This window comes from Xiphophorus hellerii, chromosome 10 (assembly GCF_003331165.1).
Source record: "Xiphophorus hellerii strain 12219 chromosome 10, Xiphophorus_hellerii-4.1, whole genome shotgun sequence".
Taxonomy (NCBI): Eukaryota; Metazoa; Chordata; class Actinopteri; order Cyprinodontiformes; family Poeciliidae; genus Xiphophorus; species Xiphophorus hellerii.
In genome coordinates, this window is record NC_045681.1 from 16,041,847 (window position 1) to 16,062,855 (window position 21,009).

Sequence of the window (21,009 nt, forward strand, 5' to 3'; positions counted from 1 at the left end):
TCATAGTGATTGTGGAAGTAAATATTTGGTAATAATACATCTGTTAAAAGGTATTGATATAATATGCAGTTAGGTTCTTTTATTCTGAAAAACTAACGGATGAAAGTGGAAATCGTTTTCCAAAATAGGTGTTTTACTTGTCACTAATTGGCCAGGGAGGAGGAAGTAACCGGATGTAGCAATGCTAGCTGGATTAGCTAAATCTCAAAAGAAAAACATCTTAGATTTTGTGTAAAAAGAAAGTGTCTGGTTGATGTCACACAGTCTAGTTTACAGTGCTCTTGTAAATATTGCGTCTTCGTGCTTGTTTTGAGCTACTGTGAGTATTTCTTGCCGAACTTTCCCGCACATAATATAAATAGCCTTCCTTAGCAAAGTGAATGGCCCGTTAGCCACCATAGGGCTAAACCAGCTAACAACAGGGACTTAATCGATGTTTTAAAATGTTTATGGTTTAACGCTGCAACACGAGTCCATACTGCTGGGTTTGTGAGACTGTGCGGGGAGGACCACATCGTCTGTGGACAGTTCCTCCAACCTTATGGTCCAGGTGAGAACCGAGAGACTGAAGCAGAGTGAACCCAGACCTACTGACCAAGATATCAGACCTGCTCTGTAGCATCAGTTCAACTCTTTACATTTTCTGTTAACACACTTTATTTGATCAGAGGCTGATTTGTGTCTGGTTCCAGTTTCAGGCAGCAGAAAGGCAGAATTTACTGCTTATAAGACCAGAACCTTGACCTACCAGAACATGTGAAGGCTGAAGACGAAAACCACAGGTGGTGCGAGGATGACTGAGATGATGAAGGTTGAAACACATGAACCTGGAGGGCTCAGCTTGGAGCCCCTCCTGCCTGCAGCAACCGTGTCAGAACTGGAGGAGGAAACACAAGACAGCAAAGATCTCAGTAAGTGACACACATGTTCTGAATTGGAGAAAATTAACAACCAGAAGTTATAAAAGAGTAAATAAACTGTGGAAACAATCAAAGTGATAAATATATGTAAGTATTACTTCGGTCATTGCAACAGAGGCAGAATTCACCTTGATTTGTTAAGCTGCTCATCAGCGGGCCCCTCATATATCCAACTGCTGACATTTCTCCTAACCAGGACAGCTCCAGTACAAAGATTTTGGCTTCACTTTTGCTGTTCAGTTAAAAAACAGGTGGCTAGAATGTTGAACAGACCACAGGGGACAAAAAATACGCCATAAAATTACTGTAATACCCACAAGTTGAATGTGAAGTGCACCTCTTCATCTTTCAGAAACTTTGGAATTTTTCAGATTGCACAACTTTTGCAGGCTTATGGTAATAAAAATTGGGTTTGTTCAAATGTGTCATGAGCGAAACATTCAGTTTGAACGGTTTAGTTTGATTTTATTTATTTATTTTTTTGTAGATTGGAAGCTAGAAAAAGTCTGCAGACATTTTGGCTACGTAAATAATAACATTTTATTTTATTATGAGCATTCAACAATGTCTCCGTGCATTTTCTTGTCCCCAGTTCATCAGATTTTGGTGATTAAAAAGGTTCCCCACGACTGGAGCTCCAATGTGGACAAGCAGGACCCAGAGTGCCCTCTTGTAAAGAAGGAAGAGGAGGAGCTGTGGATCAGACAGGAGGAAGAGCAGCTTACTGTGAAAACTGAAGATGAAGAGAAACCTCAGTTGTCAGAACTTCATCAGATCAAAACTGAAGACAATGGAGATACAGAGGCTAAAAGCAGCAACTTAGTTCAACAGATGGAAACAGAACTTGAAGAAGATGACTGTAGGACTCCAGAACCAAACAGGGGCCCAGTTCCAGTATGTTTCTCTCAACAAAGTAAGATTGCTCAGATTGGAGTCCAAACAGGGCACAGACATTTCAGTTGCAATATTTGTGCCAAAAGTTTCAAAAATTACACGACTTTCAAAATGCACATGATGACTCACACTGGAATGAGGGAACATAGCTGTGATTTTTGTGGTAAAGGATTTGAAGAAAAGCGTGCTCTTCAGACACATATGAGACTCCACACTGGAGAGAGACCATTTGCTTGTGAAGATTGTGGTAAAACGTTTCATGCAAAAGCTATTCTTAAGATGCACCTAAGAGTCCATTCAGGAGAAAAACCCTTTTCTTGCTATGTCTGTGGAACAAGATTTAAAACAAAAGGAACTCTAACAAGGCACGTGAGGATCCACACCACAGAGAAACCATTTGTATGTCATGTTTGTAGTAAAGCATTTTCCCTACAACATCATCTAAAGAGGCACAGGAGTGTTCACACAGGAGAGAAACAATTTATTTGTGGTGTTTGCAGTGAGGGATTTTCACAACAAACTCAATTAAAGAGACACATGCGTGTTCATGCACAGGAGAAGTCATTTATTTGTAGTGTTTGTAGTAAAAGATTTTTTAAACAAGATACTCTGGAGAGACACATGCGTATTCACACAGGAGAAGACCCATTTATATGTAATGTTTGCAGTAAGGGATTTTCAAAACAAGAGACTCTGAGTGGACACATGCGTGTTCACACGGCAGAGAAAATGTTTATTTGTAGTGTGTGTGATAAAGGATTTACACGACAACAGAGTCTGAAAAACCACATGGAGGTTCATACTGCACTGTTTAGCTGTGGCGACTGTAGCAAACGTTTTGTGAAGGAAACACAGTTAATGCGGCATGTCAGACTCCACACAGCGGAGAGGCCATTTAGTTGTGAAGTCTGTAGGAGCAGATTTAATAAAAGGCTCCATCTTGAAAATCACATGCGAGTCCATTCAGGAGAGAAGCCGTTTGTTTGTAGTGTTTGCAGTAAAGCGTTTTCACGACATGGAAATTTGACGAGACACATGGCCGTTCATGAAGGCTGCAACGCTTGATATTGTCAGTTGGTTTGTCAAATATTTTTCAATTATTAGGATTTTGTTTGTGATTTTCTGTGGAGCTCCATTAGTTTTTCATTCTGGATAAAGAATGAACACCAGAATAATAATGCCTCCATTATTATTTTGTAGTAATGCCTCCAGATTTACAGTTTTAAGCTTAAGAATTACTTAACTTAAAAATGATAATGCCTTCATTTTTATGACATAATAATGAAGACATTATTATTATTATATCATTTTAAACTTAAAAAAAGAGTTGGAAAACATATATTTAAAAATATTTCTTTGTCTTTTTGGGGATGGTTCAATACTTAAAAATACTCTAGGCTTCATAAATAGTGAGCCAATAATGATATCAACTGATGATGCTACATTATTATATTAATATACTGAAAGTCTTAAGAAATATTTTCTTCATCAATCTCAAATCTATCAAACTTTATCCAAATGTAAATATCATACTTAATAAAAGAAATTGCATATCTACACAAAGTAATGAGATGAAAATACAGCAGTAACAAAAATTGTTTCCCCCCATTACTTTTTGTAAGTTTGTCACACATGTTTTAGACCAGATAAATTTAAATAATGGACAAATTTATCTTATTTAGTCACAAAATGCTGTGTTTTAATGTAGGTGTTTGTTGTTTTTTTTTGCGAAAGGGAAAAAATCCAAACCTGAGTCACAACTTTGGAAAAATTAGTTCAATTTCTTTAGCCACACCTTCACACCTTTGAGATCTGTGTGGAACAGATCTCAAAAGATCCTCAAAAGCCAGGAAAAGGAACAACATCATGCCAGAAATGAAATATGGTTTTGAAAATGTAATGGTCTGGAGCTGTTTTGCTCCTTCAGGATCTGGAAGAATTGCTGTGATAAATTGAACCATGAATTCTGTTGTCCACTAAAACATCCTGAAGGAAAATGTCTGGCCATCTGTGACCTCAAACCAAAGAGCACTTGAATTCTGCAGGAGAACAAAAATCCAAAGCACACCAGCAAGTCCCCCTCCAAAGAACAAAAATTAAAATTTTGGATTGGCCTAGTCAAAGTCCTGTCCTGGGTCTGACTGAAATGGTGTTTAATTACCATAAAAAGGAGGTTAATGCTTGAAAACTCTCGGGTGTGGCTAAATAAAAATTCTGCAGAGAGTGTGCCAAAGTTCTATTGGAGCTAGAATAAATTAATGTCATATTAGTAATTCTTGTAACAGGCCTTTAAATTATTAAACATAAAATGTAACATTCAAGAAAGTTTTGAGGGAAACAAGATGTAACCCAATAAAAAGTATGAGTGTTGGTATTAAGAGTTTCTTGCAAAATCTGGATTTGTAAAATCCTGAAATGCCTTTTTAAGGAAAGGTTTTGACAAAGAAAAAGGAAGAATAAACTCCAACTTGGCACTTTTCATCCACAAACTTTGCAGGTCACATTCCCTATCGTTCATTGGGTCTTGTTTAAACACTTTATGCAGCTATTACTGTATAAAGTAGGGAGGTACTGTACAGTCAGATTGGTGTGCAGATCACTGAATGTTGTGTGATTGGCATCAGAGAAGATAACTGAGCTTAAATTCTGATTTTATTGCGACTGTTGGCCGAATCTGCTCGGCCCCACTAGTGACCATTCCACATCATGGTGCTTAAATAAGAATAGTATTTATGGCTTACACAGCTCTTCTTTCTTTTACAAGATTCTATATAATATTTTTATGCTAATATTTTTGGGACACACCAGTTTGGTGAAAGTATTGAATGTAAAAAAAAAATGTCTCAAGTTTGTTTCTGTAATTAAAAGAATTATGAGAAATGTTGACAGAATTTTTGTCAGTTTGATACACGGTTACAAAACCTTTGTAAGTAGGAATAATTGGTTTGTTAAATAAACACTGAAATGTCTTTGTGCCTGAACTTTTTAGGCAGTCTGTGATTATGTCTTTTCCTCTCCCTGCAGCTCTTCTGTTTTAGCTTCTTCTGGCTACATCAGTTTAACACACCATGAGATTTCTTTTTCTTACTTAAATTTTGATTCTCTCTTCTTCTTTTTTTTTCCTTTTTCCTTCTCTCTTGTAGGGTAGTGTTGGGGATGGTGCCTCTCTTCAGCAGTTATAGGGTAAGAGGAGGGATAAATCCTGGTCAGCAGTCCCTTAAATTAAATTACAAAGTCAGATTTCCTTTAACAATGTTTTCACCAGCATTGCACTGAGAGGTAGCTCGTATAATAACCTCAGCAGATGCCCAGTTCCACCAGGTGTTTGCTAATTGCTGCTGGCTAGTCTGTAGGAGCTGGGTGGGGGAGCCACGGGGGAAGGGTGCTCTGTGAGACAGAAGGTCCGAAGAGGAACTACGCTTCTAGGGCAGCGCTAGGGCCTTCCAGGCGTTTTTGCACAGCTAAATGGTTGTCATAGGAGATTAAAGGATTACTCAAACATGTATGAAAGAATCAAGGCAACATCCCAGGTATGTTTTCGATAAATTAGTAATAATATTATGCAAAGCTTAAAAAAAGTCTATTTTACACAATATTGCACCTTTAATTGTGAAAAGATTAGATCAATGTTTAATTAGCCCGGTGGTGGATTTTTCATGTAATCCGCCTTGGATACAAAAAGAGATGAAAGTTGATTTAACATTGTTGGAAGAAGGAAGACAAACAGTAGAAGGAGAGGTGGAAAGATACATAAGAAGGGAATATGGAGAATACTTACAAATATACACAGATGCATCAAAAATGGTAAATGATAGAGTAGGGATAGCATTTATAATTCCAGATTTAAACATCATGGAAAATAAAAGATTAACGGATAGTTTGAATGTATACACAGGAGAGTTACTGGCTATTTCAATGGCGTTAAAATGGAGTGAAGAATTAAGTGAAAAGAAAGTGTTAATTTGTTCTGATTCGAGTAGTGCATTAAAAAGTATTATGGAACAAGAGTCGGAAGCAAGACAAGACATACTGATAGATATAAATAAATCAATACATAAAATGGGAATAAATGGATCTACTGTTAAATTTATTTGGATTCCGGCGCATATTGGAATAGTTGGAAATGAATTAGCAGATACATTTGCAAAGAGTGCGAGTAAGAGAAGTGAAATTGAATTGGAAGTTAAGTATAGTAAAAACGAGATAAAGAGTATAAGTAAAATATATTACAAGAAGAAGTGGCAGGAACAATGGGAGGGTGAAAAGAAGGCAAGGTTTTATTATAGTATTCAAAGAAAAGTGGGGGAGTGTAGAAAGGAAAATAGGAATAAACAAGAGGAAGATATTATATCTAGGTTAAGATTTGGACATGTAGGGCTAAATAGTACTTTGAAAATAATAAATAAACATAGTACGGGGTTATGTAATTTTTGTGGAAAGTTGGAAACAGTTGTACATATTTTTATGGAATGTAATAAATATAATCTAGAAAGAGAGGAATTAGTAGAAGAGTTAAATAGGAATAAAGTTAAATTAAATATTAGAGATCTGCTACAAAAATCTTCTGGAGATGTGGTTTTTAATTCCGTATTTAGGTTTCTTAGAAAAACAGGTCTAATAGGGAGATTATAGGGTTTAGGCATCTGGTTCATACTCCAGTCCAGAAGGTGGCGGTAATGCACCTGAAAGTTGTTTGCCAACCGCCATAAAACAAAAAAGAAGAAGAAGAAGAAGAAGAAGAAGAAGAAGAAGAAGAAGAATAGACCCTTTTCACATGACGTCACACAACTTCCGTTTTGGCTCGAAGCTGTGTATCCTTAGTTCCGGTGTACATAGTAAGTAATGATAAAGTTGTCTATTTCATATATATATATATGTCATATATATATATATATATATATATATATATATATATATATATATATATATATATATATATATATATATATATATATATATATAGAGAGAGAGAGAGAGAGAGAGAGAGAGAGAGAGAGAGAGAGAGAGAGAGAGAGAGATGTATAAATCTGACAGCATATGTTGATCAGACAGATCACCGGAGCATGGAGTTTACACAGTCTCTAAAACATTTGCCTAAAATAAGATTTGAAGATATATCACGATTTGCAAACCAGTTCTCTCTGACAAAAAAATCTAAATTAGACAAAGGCTACAAATTCTTCACCGAACAATACCTGTTTGACTATGAAGGTAGGTATTTTTGTTTTGCGTAACCGTTAGCTTAGCATTAGTGAATTTTGTTAGCTAGCTAACTACGTGACATAACTGTTCCTTAACCAGAACTTTTTACTGTTTTTGAACTATAACGTTTTAGGCTCTAATCTTGATCAGATTATTAAATTATAGACTGGAGTTGCCACTCATCCCATAAAATAGGGATTTGTTTGTTATAAGCAGAGATGTCCGGTGCCGCCGCTGCTTTGTAATGCCTTTAATCGGACCACTTTTTCGGTAACGAATAATCTAACGAGTTCGTATTTCAAATCCAGTAATCAGATTAAAGTTATTTATCCAAATCATTGCACATTAATATTTTCTTGTGTATTTATTTTTATTCCTTCTTTGCGTCTTTGGGAGAGACTCTGTGACAGTTAGCAGTGACAGAAACATGAACAGTGCATGGAGATGCGCATTTTGTTGCTGGAAAAACAGAAATATCGTCAAGCCCAACTGTTATTTGTGGCTTTTGTCTTGTTTTTTCTAAACTTATAAAAAATAATGATTCACCGGTAAATGAACCTCTAAACGTTACATCACTGACAGGCGGCGGTGTATATGTTTCCTAACTGTGGCTAAAGCTGCTGCTAGCTGGTTTACTCATGATCGGAAGCTGGTTCCTTTGAATACAGTTGGAGAATGGTAAATTGACAATGACTGATAACGGTTATCTAACACGTAAACACTGTTTTATAAAACACAGAAAGTGAACCTCTAAACGTTACAGCGCTGACAGAGAGTATATTTTTCCTAAATGTGGCTAAAGCTGCTGCTAGGTGGTTTACTCTCCGATCGGAGGCTGTTTATTTTATACACAGATAGAGAATGGTGAATTTACAATGATTAGTAACAGCTATCTAACACTTAAATGCTGTTATTATTAAACTTACCTTTTATTATATCCTTAAGATTATGAGAATGCGGGAAGTTTTCAGCTTGGTTCCCAAGGCAAAATCACACCGGAAGTAAAGATACCCAGTTTTGAGTTATGGCGGCCATTGTCTGACGTCACTGTGAAAAGGGTCTATTGTGAAAAGCTAATGGTTGAAAGAGTGGGTTCGGGACCAAGATGGCGACCGGACCAGTCGCTGTGTGATGTAGCTGAGACACAGATTTCAATTTTCAGTCCTCCTTGCCAACATAATGCTCTCTTTTTGATCCAGGAATGTCTGTAACTTCTATGTTTGTTCTATTCAACCTGATCAAGAGTCACATTGTTGTTAAGACTGCGATCAAGGACGAGAAAAGACTAGGAGCTAACAAGCTAACCTCTGGGTTCAACGGTCATCTTCCAGATCAACGTATACTACGATGCAACGATCGGAGCACAGCCTTAAAAGAAAAGAGAAAGGGAAATCTAAATCTAAATCTATAGCTTCAGACTTGCACCAAGACACGATGTCATCGACTGCAGCTAGTGGTCCCCGGATTTGCTCCCCATCTGATCCAGCTGCAGGTATCCCTGCCTCCGATCATAACTATATTGGTTCCATGGACAGACAGAGCCCTGATCTGTCTCCTCTACTGGATTCTGACCCAGATACCCCTGCTAAACCAGAGGAAAAGAAACTAAAAGGTGACTTGTCTCTCTTTCAATTACAAGACAACATCGCTAAGATAATCAATGATCGCTCTGATAAATTAGAAAATATGGTCAGCTGTAACACCGTTAGCATCGATGCTCTGAAGAAGTCAATTGACTTCATTTTTACGGAAATTGAAACGATAAAATCCGACGTGAAAGCTGTGAGCTCCATATCGGAAAACACTGTGCAGAAAATGGCTGAAGTAGAAATGAGAATAAACGAAACTGAACGATACCAACGTAGATGGAATTTAAGGCTACACGGAATCCCAGAAGATAAGCATGAAAACATCAGAGCCAAAGTTAGCGACATCTGCTGTGCTGTTGTTGGAGAGAACCAGGTAAAGATGAAAGAAAGTATTGACATCGCTCATCGTCTGGGTCGCTTCAACGACCAACAGAGGGCGCCGAGAACCACTATGATCCGCTTCACCAACAGATCATCCCGCGACCTGGTATGGAAAATGGCCAAGAGCAGCAGCTTTCTGAAGGAAAACAGGCTGAGGTTTACAGAGGATCTCACCACAGCTGACAAGGCTCAGCGAGAAAAACTGTGGCCATTAATTGATGCAGCCCGGAAAGAAGGAAAAAAAGCCCATTTTGCTGGAGTCCGTGTGATCATTGAGGGAAAAGAAATCAAGTCACCGCTGTCCCCAACTGGACAGAATGTCATTCCTGTCCTTATGGACACAACAAGCCCTTCATAGGCATGGTCACAGGTTCTGCTCAGTTGGTCACCTACAAAGCCTACACACTTAATATTTGGTTCCTTTTCTATCTTCTAATTCTGGAAGGCAGTTTGCCTATTTACATTATCTTAATTCACTCTATGTTTAAAAAATAATTATATGTTTATTGAATTCTGGTTTGACTGTGCTTTGCTAAGTGTATTTACTATGTTGTTAAGTACAGTCTCTGCTTTGCTGTGCATTTCAGCACTTTTCATATCATTTTGAATTTATTGTCCTTGATAGTTATTAATGCAGCTATACTGTTCCAAACTGCAAGCTTCTTCTAAGTCTTAGTATCTGACATTCTAAATCACCTTAGCTCCATTCTGTTCATGGTTTAAATTACACCATTCCGGGTCTGTAGGTTGTTCTCTGTGTCCACTTATCCTACATTGTCCCTTTCAATCTTCTCATTAAATGCCAGGGGTTTAAGAGAAAATGTTAAACGAAAAGCTTTATTTTTATTTGCCAAACAACAAAAGTCTGATTTTTGTTTTTTTCAAGAGTCACATAGTGTAGCAAATGATGCATCCTTTTGGAAAACTCAATGGGGAAATGAGTTATGGTTTTCTCATGGCTCAGAAAGATCAGCAGGGGTTACTATTTTAAAAAACAACTTTAATGGTTCTGTTCTACACTCAGAAAGTGATCCTAATGGCCACTATATAATTTTAATCCTGAATATCAACAACTATATTACCCTTCTTGCCAATGTATATGGATATAATTCAAAACCTGAAAATGATTTTTTACTTGATAGATTAGAATCTAGCTTTTTACACTGGTTATCAAAATACCCAAATGCTCTTCTTTTAATGGGTGGAGATTTCAACGTTGCTTTGAACAGCTCCCTAGATCGATGGCCTCCAAGTGTTAATAATACTTCTTCTATTAACTTGTCCTCTTTTATACAAAAATTTAATCTCATGGACATATGGAGGGGAAAAAACCCTGTCTCTAGAGCTTACACATGGTCTAATAAGCCTCGCTCATTAATGTCTCGCATAGATTACTGGTTAGTTTCTGATTGCTTACATAAGAATAACATTACTCCTAGAATATTAACAACACCTTTAACTGATCACAAAGCAATATCATTGATTGCCTCATTCTGTCCTAACATTACTCCCACATTCAAAAGTTCTTATTGGAAACTTAATAATTCCATCTTAAAAAATGTGCTAGTAATTGATAAAGTCAAATTATTAATAAACCATTTCTGGAAAAAAGCCTTAATTAATAACAATTTCTCTAGAAATTGGGAACTCCTTAAATTTGAAGTTACAAAATATTTCAGAGAGTTTGGTGCCTCTCTATCTAAATCCAGGAGAGATGAAGAAACAAATGTAATATCCAGAATAACTGAAATTACTCAAATCTCACCTGAAAATTTATCTGAAAATGACTTAAAGGATTTAATCATTCAACAAAATAAATTAAATGAAATATACAGAAGGAAAGCAGAGGGGGCTTTTGTGAGATCGAGAAGGAAATGGCTGGAGGAAGGGGAACAAAACACTGCGTATTTCTTTCAATTAGAAAGAACCCGTGGTCAATTCAACTCAATTCAAAAACTTAACATTAACAACTTTATCACTGATGATCCCCAAACAATAGCAAAGTATTGCTCTACTTTCTACAGTGAGTTGTATGAATCACACTATAATAAATGTGAATCTGAAATTTTCTTTACACATCTTACTGAAACTAAATCAATTAATGATGACCAAAGGAATGTCTGTGATAGTCCCCTATCTCCTGCTGAAGTCCTGTCTGCCATCAAGCACCTAAAACTCAACAAATCTCCAGGAGTTGACGGCCTAACTTCAGAATTCTACATCACCTTCGCAGAACAACTGGCCCCGTTCCTCCACCGGCTGTTTGCAGAATGCATTGATAACCAAACTCTTCCTCCCACTCTGTGTCAAGGCCTTTTGACATTAATTCCCAAACCTAAAAAAGACCCCCTTCTGATTGATAATTGGCGTCCAATCTGCCTTCTTAATAATGACTATAAAATTCTAGCTCAAATTTTTGCGATGAGAATGAAAAGTGTTCTTAACTTTATAATTGATGAAACTCAAAATGGTTTCATGACACAAAGACATATAGCCAACAACATCAGGCTGGTGTTGGATCTGATTGACTATGCAGATTTGTGCCATGATGACAGCCTTATATTATTTTTAGATTTCCGTAAAGCCTTTGACACCATTGAGCATAATTTTGTTTTTCAAACATTAGAGAAATTTGGTTTTGGTCCTTACTTTTGTGCTGCAATCAAAACCATGTATAAAAATGCTAACTGTTCAATCAAGCTTCATGCTGGTACGTCTCCCAGATTTGATCTAAAGCGAGGTGTGAGGCAAGGTTGCCCGCTGTCCCCATACCTCTTTTTGATCTGCTCTCAATTACTTTCAGATTTCATTAAACTCAACCATTTGAAAGGTATCTCTTTTGCTGATAAAAATATTATAATTAGTCAACTAGCCGACGATACCACTTTATTTTTAAAGGATGCTTCTCAGGTTTCTTTAGCAATTAATATTGTTGAGAAATTTTCTAGAGCCTCTGGACTCTACCTTAACATTGATAAATGTGAACTTTTAGCCCTTAAAAATTGTAACAAACCCTCTATTTATAATATTCCTGTTAAAGAATCGGTCACTTATCTCGGCATAATGATCAACAAAGATCAAGATTCTAGAAATGCTCTGAACTTTAATCCTATTGTAGAAAATGTACAAAAGAAACTAAATTCTTGGCTTCAAAGAGATTTATCAATTCAAGGAAGAATTTTGCTAACCAAAGCAGAAGGCATCTCCCGTTTAACTTATCCAGCTTTGTCTCTTTCTGTAAATAAACAAACAATTGACGTCATTGATAAAATGCTTTATAGATTTGTATGGAAAAATAGGATTCATTATATCAGGAAATCAGTCTTAATGAACTCATTTGAACTTGGTGGCCTCAATTGTCTTGATTTCTCAACCTTAAACAATACATTCAAAATAAACTGGATTAAACAGTTTCTCAAAAATCCAACCTCAATCTGGAATTTTATACCCAACTATTTATTCTCAAAACTTGGTGGCCTTAAATTTATTCTCCTTTGCAACTACAAAATTGAAAAACTACCCATAAAGCTATCTAATTTTCACAAACAAATGCTTCTTTCCTGGTCTCTAATTTACAAGCATAATTTCTCACCCCATCGATATTATATTTGGAACAATGGAGACATTTTGTACAAGCATAAATCTTTATTCTTGGAAAATTGGTTTGAACATGGAATCATCTTGGTTCAGCAGCTTTTTAGACCTGATGGTGTCTTAATGTCTTATTCTGAACTTCTAGAAAGGTTTGGTCTCCCCATACCACCAAAGGAATATGCACTTGTTTTTGATGCCATCCCATCTGGTGTTATGATGCTTCTTAAGTCTTCTGTAACTTCTGTTCTGACTCCTCCAGGTCTAGACGCTGCTGTCACTAATGTTGGTCAAATCTGTTTTTCCACAAGAAAGCGAAAGAACAACCGTGATGTACGTGCCTTATTCCAGAAGGACATCGTCTCTGTTCCTAATGTTATCTCTTATTGGAATAACTTTGCCCCCAACCTGAACTGGAAAAAAATCTGGTGTCTTCCATCTAAATATTTAATTATTAATAAAATCAAAGAAGTGTCTTTTAAGATAATCCATCGTTTTTATCCCTGCAAATTTTTCCTTCAACGATACAAAAAAGACATTGACACAAACTGTTCATTTTGCCAACTCTATGTAGAAGATCTCTGTCACTTATTCTGGTCATGCTATTTCTCTTGTATTTTCTGGCAAGATATTTGTACGTTTATTTCCCAAAGAATTCTTGATAACTTTTCCCTCACTTATATAAATATGTTGTTTGGATTCTTCTCTTATCCCACTAACAAAACCAAACATTTTTATATTATCAATCTAATTTTATTAGTCGCAAAATATCATATACATAAATCTAAATTCTCAAATCAGAAACCTCGCTTTTCAGCCTTTAAAGTGGAATTCAAACAATATATTACATCTCTCCAGTATTCAAGGAATAGAAAAGCAGTGTTGTATAGTAACGAAGTAAAAATACTTCACTACTTTACTTAAGTATATTTTGGAGTACTTCATACTTTCCTGGAGTATGAAAATTTTTGATGACTTTCACTTTTACTTCACTATATTTCCGAACTTAATTGCGTACTTTTACTCCGATACATTTTCAATGTGTGGTTTAGTTACTCGTTACAAAAAAGCGAGAGAGAGAAACGCAAGTGTTTTGACCCCACCTACTGATTAGCAAGTAGCAAGTAGGCTACCGAACAAAGTCCGTAGCCTGCTTGCCTGGGCTTGTTCATCACCACCAATAGGATACTTCTTCTTCTTCTTCTTTTCTATTATGGCGGATCACAAGCAACTTTAAGGTGCATACCGCCACCTACTGTACATGAGTGTGTAGAAGCATTACTTCATATCTATTAAATTCTACTTTTTAATTTTGTATTCTTAAGATAAATAAACAATGCTTTCCTTAATTTGTGAATATCTGTTATGTTTCCTTCATTTCCTAATATACCTTTAAGATTCCATTCATGCCCCATATTTCTAACTATTCTCTTTAATTCTTCCCTTTCGAGTTCATTTGACTTACAGTTCATCAATATGTGTTCTACATTTTCTTTCTCTCCACATCTCTCACATTTATCATTATTTTTCCTCCCTATTTTATAAAGCATGTCATTTAAGTAGGTATGACCTACTCTTAATCTACTAATTATTATTTCTTCTCTTCTGTTTCGTTCATTAATGCTTCGAATTCAAACTGACTTTTGTACTTCATATAATCTTCTTCCTTTCTTATCTTCATTCCACATTTTTTGCCATTTCTTGATTTCTTTACTTTTAATTAGGATACACCTGTTTCGCTTCTCCCATTAAACACAAAGCAAGTCTCGCAATCAGTAGCAGTCACATGGAAATTCTATCTTACAAAAACTCCCCGTCCAACTTGAAGAAACACATCGAGGTAACTTCTTATGAAATGGTTATAATCCTCCTGTTTCAGTAACTATAGCTTGGTCACTAGGCACTACTGTATTGTGAAACGTTGACCATAAATGAACTTTGTTTGGCATTGTTTCAGTTCCATACGTGGTGTATTTAGCTTAGGCCTAATGTTGACTGTAGCAGGCTACCTAGACTCCTCTGTTCAAGGGGGGACAGAAGCCATAGCGATAGCAATTTAGACTAAATTTAACGAATATAGGAAAGGCATGCAAGTTCAAAACCAGGTTTACAGATGCCAATAAGCTGCATTTCCCTCCCAATTCTTTTTTTCTTTTGCATAATGACCAGTTGTGTGCACCACCTACTGACTGTAGGATTGACTGATTCACTGATTTGTGAAGTAGAGTAATCGTAACAGCTCTTTTTCTTCATGTTGGCCGCATTTTCTGTACTATTTATTTTTCTCATTTTCAGCACTGACCTTACTTGAAGGGAAAACTTAAGGCTTACAAAAACTTTGTATTTTCTGTCCTGGAGGGTATACTAAGAAGCTGGTTCAGTTGTAAAGCAGGTTAAGTTAACCTTGTGCTATAGGTAAAGCACCTAATTTTCTTAACTAAATGATGCCTGTTGGTATATCTATTAGCAGGTTTAATTTTGCCTGCACTTGGTTGGGTACATTATTTTAAGTGTATTTGACAAGTTTACCAAAATATAAAAAATGTCATTCAAACTGCATTTGCTTTGTTTTACTTTTTACTTGTACTTTTCATTACATTACTTGAGTACATCCATTTTTACAGTAATTTCCATACTTAAGTACAAGAAGTTTCAAATACTTTAAGACTTTTACTCAAGTAACATTTCAGTCAGTGACTTCGACTTTTACCAAAGTCATATTTTGGAGAGGTACTTGTACTTTTACTTGACTCTGAGATTTCAGTACTTTATACAACACTGTAGAAAAGCAATTAAGACAGTGGATATGTGCTCTCACTTTAACATCTTTCTAAGTTAACTTTTTTATTTATTTATTTGCTTTTCATTTTGTTTGTGCTTCCTATGTAACACCCTGGCATTGTTGTCTTGTCTGTTTTGCTACTTATTGCGTTGAGTCTGCTATTTTGTAAACCCCTTTATTGTCAATAAAAAAAAAAAAAAAAAAAAAAAAAAAAAAAAAAAAAAAGCTAATGGTTGAAACAGGACGGGCATTTTCGAGTCAGAGCTCTACTTGTCATTTATTGGTTATCTAAGAGGAAGTTACCCGGATGTAGCGATGTTAGCTTAAATGATTTTGTTTTGAGAGAAAAACGTCAGGAATTGGTGTATAAAAGGGGCGTAATTGGTGTCTGACTCTCTTCTTGACAGTCGTGCTGAGGATATTCCGCGTACATGTTTGCATCAAACCCTTCTGGTTATATCTGTCCGATGTTTGCGGTAAATAATGTCATTGTTTTCTATTAGCAAAATTGACTGTTAGCCACCGTGGAGCTAAAGCAGCTAACAACAGAGACTTAAATCAGTGTTTTAGAGGTCGAAGCAATCAAATGTTAATGGTTTGACGCCAGAAGGCAAACCTACACTCGGAGTTTGTGACATTGTGGGGAAGCCTTCATGTCCGGCTGAGGACAGAGACCGGGGGAAGTTACAGAGTGGATCCAGAACTACTGACCAAGGTATCAGACTCTGCTCTGCAGCATCGCTTCAGCTCCGCTAGTGTTTACATTCGTTAATACACTTTACTTGATCAGATGTTTTTTTTGTGTGTCTTACTTCAGTTTTAGTGAGCATTAAAACAGTTAATATAGTGTACATGACTGAAACCTTGATCTTCTAGAACATGTGAAGGTTGTAAACAAGGATTGTGAGAAGGAAAAGGAGACTTCAGAGAGGAGCGAGGATGACTGAGATGATGAAGGTTGAAGCTGATGAACCTGGAGGGTTCAGCTTGGAGCCCTCCATGCCTGCAGCATCCACATCAGAACTGGGGCAGGAGACGCAAGACAGCAAAGATCTCAGTAAGTGACACACATTTTTACATCTGGATTGGAGTAAATAAACTCTTAATGGGAAGTTGCAAAAAGACCACCATTATATCTTTGGATTCTAAAAGTCCACTGGGTCCTGACCTGTATTTCTTTAAGATTACTTTTTAATCTATCTCTAAATTCTGGTGAGATTTCCTTCATCTGCAAATCTACCCAGCTGTTGCCCCCTTTTTAAAAATGGAGATCATTGATAAGTAACAATTGGGCCACTTTTTCTCCCCCTTTACTTTTACCGAAAATATGACCTAATCTAGTTTCAGGAAAAAGCATAAAGTAATTACAGAAACCATAAAAGTAGAAAATGATTGAAAAAGTTTTTAGATGGTAACCACACTATGCAGCCTGTTTCTGGTTCTTTTAAAAACATATTTATTCACTTGATCACAACATGCTGACACAGGCTTGCTTGCATTGAACTTTCTTAACAAAAAGTAGGTTTGGTGTGGAAATTGTTTTTGCAACAGATCTCCAGCTCCACCAAATGCGACTTGGGTTGTACCTCAGGGATCATTCCTAATGCCTATTATGTACGTCATCTGCTGGAATTTAAAATTGATCAATATAATTGAAACAAAGTATTTTTAAACATGCTTGCCATTATCATATTGAACAGATTTGTTTTTGTTTCTTAGAGTTAAAAAATGAAAGAGAATGGCTTTCATTTTTTAATGTTAATTTTGTAATCCTTAAATAATGTGCGTCAATAATGCTCCTGTGTGTTTTGTTGTTCCAAGTTCTTCAGATGTTCGAAATTAAAGTGCTTCCCCTTGACTGGAACCCTAGTTTGGATCAGCAGGACCCAGATCCCCACATAAAGGAAGAGGAGGAGGAACTGTGGATCAGTCAGGAGGCAGAGCAGCTTACTGTGAAGAAAGAAAATGAAGAGAAACCTCAGTTATCAGAGGTACGGGTGATCAAAATTGATGACCACAGAAAGATAGAACCACCAATCAGCAGTTTGGCTAACCACATGACACAAACTGATAGACAGGACTGTGGAATATCAGAACCGGACAGAGACCCTGGTCCAGTGTGTTCTTCTCAACAAAGTAAAATGAAAGTTCACAAAAATGGTAAAAGATCTAAATTGTGTTCCACAACCTCTGCTAAAGTGGGAGTCGATGCAGGAGAGAGGCCGTTTGATTGCAATGTTTGCGGCAAAAGGTTCAAACGCAAGTCTCATGTTAAATTACACATGATGACACATACTGCAAATAGAGAACATAACTGTGATATTTGTAGTAAAGGATTTAGAGAGAAGAGTTCTCTTCAGACACATATGAGACGTCACACTGGAGAGAGACCGTTCGCCTGTGACCATTGTGGCAAAAGATTTCATGCAAAGAAGTTTCTTACTACTCACATGAAGGTCCATTCAGGAGAAAAACCCTTTCCCTGTGATGTTTGTGGTACAAGATTTAGGGTAAAGGAAAGTCTTAAAAATCACATGTGGATCCACACCACAGAGAAACCATTTGTTTGTAATATTTGCAGTAAAGGGTTTTCACAAAAAGAGAGTCTAAAAAGCCATTTGCGTGTTCACACAGGAGAAAAACCATTCATTTGTTCTCTTTGTAGTAAAGGGTTTTCACGACAACAAAGTCTAAAGAGTCACATGCATGTTCACACACGAGAGAAACCTTTTGTTTGCAGTGTTTGCAGTAAGGGATTTTCACAAAAGGAAAGCCTAAAAACTCATATGCGTGTTCACACAGGTGAAAAACCATTTATTTGTAGTATCTGCAGTCAAGGGTTTTCACTAAAAGAGAGCCTAAAAACTCACATGCGTGTTCACACAGGTGAGAAACCGTTTACTTGTGATGTCTGCAGTAAAGGATTTTCACTAAAAGAGAGTCTAAAGAGTCACATGCGTGTTCACACAGGGGAAAAACCTTTTACCTGTACTGTTTGTAGTAAGGGATTTTCACATTCTGGGGGTCTGAAAACACACATGGCTGTTCACACCGCACAATTTAGCTGTAGTGAGTGTGGCAAATGTTTTGTAAAGGAGATACAGATGGAACGACACATGAGGCTGCACTCTGAGGAGAGGCCATATGGTTGTGACATCTGTAAAAACAGATTTAAACACAAGTGTCATCTTGAAAGTCACATGAAACTCCATTCAGGGGAGAAACCGTCTGTGTATAGTGTTTCCTGTCAAGCATTTTCTCAAGATGTTCTCCAGAAATGCATAAATGTTACTGAGGGCTGCAAATAATGATTATGACGATAGTCAACTATGGTGGTCAATATCATGACTTTTTTTTTTTTACTTTTAAGATCAAGATTTTATTTTGATTTGCTCACATTAAAGGATTAAAGAATACAAAATCTACTTAGCACTTCTAACCCTATTTTAATTAGATTGTGGCAACCTCAATAGATATTTAAGCAATATGAACATTTTATATTATGCCTATTGTCCCAAATTACTCTCAGAATCCAGTTTAACTTCAGCATCAAAGTTATTATTAGTATCACTTGTAGTAGTTTTAATATTTTCCATGACATTCTCATCAACACAATTATAATGCCTTCTGTATTGAATGATGTTGGGGATAAATTACAGCCTGAAACATGGACACACATTTTGCCCAGCAATCAAACTGTTGATTTTTATTTTTATGAGCAGAAAGGCTACTGTTTGTAGTTTAAATTAGCTTCATGCTATTCCAAGTTCAGGGCACTTTAGGCCTGGACAGCTTCTTATTGCAAAGGTTTGCTGTGTTGACAACATGAATAGAGACATAAACCCACATGCTGTTGCTTTAACGGACCTGTGGTCAGTGATATTTCTATCAGCTGCTTTTTATGGGCTCCTCTTCTGTTCTCAGTTGTGATAAACATTTTTACTTCATTCTCTCTACTGTCTACTGTTGTGTCACCCATGTTTTCACTTGGGTGTACTGCCACTCCAGAGCTTTGGTCATTCTGCCAACATTACATTTTTAAATGTCGCCTTCTTTCGCTATACAGTGTTGCAAATAGAGGTAACACGAGATAAAAATGTATAATTTCTACATTTTATGTTTCTTTTTTTTTTTTATTCATTGAAAATATCTAACAGATATATCACATACTAAGGTTAACAGACAAAGTGGATATTTTTAGTAGAAGGTAAAGTATTTTTTAAGTCTTAATTCAGTTTATGCATGCTGCATTGTGGCTAGTTTACTGAAACATATAGACTATCTTGTGTGTTGCATTCTGGTTTATCTTTAAAATAGGCCTGACTGCAACCATATACAGTATTTCCCAGATGTCATATATAGAAATGGTAAACAAATAACTAAATCTAGAAAAAAATTACCTCCAGAATTAAAAATCTGCAGATTTTAAGATGGTGACAGTAATTTTATTGTAACACAGCATGCCCACATGTAATGTCTGTAAGAAGGTGAAGTTTTGATCTGAGGAGTTAAACTGTTTCTGGAAGTCAAATGGGTAATTATAGCTGCCTTATTTCTGTCTTTAGTACGATGATTGTGCCATGTATTTTCTTGCTTATTTAAGAGGTGGGAATTTACAGAGTTGACAATTTATATTCCATTTACTAAAAAAAGCAAACTTATTAGGAAATCATCAGTTGGCAACAAATTAATCCAGGATTGAGGCTGCTGTTTATGAGCAGAGAGGATCCTGTGGTTTATTGTTTAAAAAAAAAAACAGTGCATTTTAAGGCTCTTATTGTGAAAATTTAAAGGAGGTTTTGGTACCTAGTACTTGGAACCTGATCAGGCAGTCATCAGCGACCTCGGTAGAGTTTGGACATCATTTCAAAGAGTGCATCAGTCTGATCATGCTGACTCTGAAGGGATGCACCGTCAGAGCACTTTAGGTAAAAACCCACAGTTTTACTGTGTAAAAGGTTTTTACACTTGGAAAGTAATAGCATAAATATTTAATTGTAAATATTTGTCTCTCAGTTTCTGTTGGAGGTTTATCAAACGAGAGCATTATTTGTCATTCATAGTTCAGTGATGAGGAAATTAAACTGCCAAATGAAACTTTTTGGAGCATTTGAAGCTACTATCAAAAAGTAGTGGGCCCGTTTATATGAAGCATTTCTACACAGTTATCACTAAGGGCATATGGAGGCCAAACGTAAGAGCTAAGTTGTACAATTTTAAGTAAAAATGAACTGCTTCATTATGATTGCAAACACTTAAGAGTTTAATTGACAACTGCAAAGTAATTACGATACGGTAAATGTGTTTCATATAAGGCAGTCAATGTGCTGCTTTGTAGATGTATTTATAATGAAAGCAAATTGTCATTTGTCGTTGTATAATGAACAGTTTTGATGAATAAACATTCTTTGCTAGAACATCTGCCATGGTTTTATATTTTGTTTTTGTGATTGTTGATTTTTACGCACATATATATATCTCGCAACATCTATTTTTGTGTTTGAGACCCTACTATACAATTACGATTTGTGTTGCAGAAAATATTTACTCTACCAATTAATAGATGAGACATGCAAATATTTTTCATCAGATTTTGAAGACGGTAGTGTAGTGTCTAAAATCACATTTTGTCTCCTCTGATCTTGAGGCC

At 36.3% G+C, this 21,009-nt stretch overlaps 1 protein-coding gene across 5 annotated transcripts; it reads left to right on the plus strand.

Moving 5' to 3' along the window:
• Positions 1-54: 54 nt before the first annotated feature.
• On the plus strand, positions 55-20,780 carry LOC116727038 (gastrula zinc finger protein XlCGF57.1-like). 5 transcript variants are annotated; one of them, XM_032574086.1, is made up of 4 exons: positions 798-911; positions 4,958-4,997; positions 16,236-16,416; positions 17,181-20,780. In XM_032574086.1, the coding sequence occupies exons 3-4, from the start codon at positions 16,299-16,301 to the stop codon at positions 18,665-18,667; spliced, it is 1,605 nt and encodes a 534-aa protein (XP_032429977.1). In that variant the 5' UTR covers positions 798-911; positions 4,958-4,997; positions 16,236-16,298; the 3' UTR covers positions 18,668-20,780. The 5 variants fall into 5 exon arrangements, with proteins under 5 accessions (XP_032429978.1, XP_032429979.1, XP_032429980.1 ...); XM_032574087.1 differs by lacking the exons at positions 4,958-4,997; positions 16,236-16,416 and adding an exon at positions 55-550 and having other exon boundaries at positions 693-911; XM_032574088.1 differs by lacking the exons at positions 4,958-4,997; positions 16,236-16,416 and adding an exon at positions 55-550 and having other exon boundaries at positions 699-911.
• The last annotated feature ends 229 nt before the right edge of the window (positions 20,781-21,009 follow it).

What these genes read in the sequence shown, in the direction of transcription:
- LOC116727038 (XM_032574087.1), top strand. Translation starts at nt 794, where the DNA reads ATGACTGAGATGATGAAGGTTGAAACACATGAACCTGGAGGGCTCAGC. An exon ending in ACAAGACAGCAAAGATCTCA is followed by an intron (nt 912 to 17,180) that starts GTAAGTGACACA and finishes TGTTGTTCCAAG; the next exon opens with TTCTTCAGATGTTCGAAATT.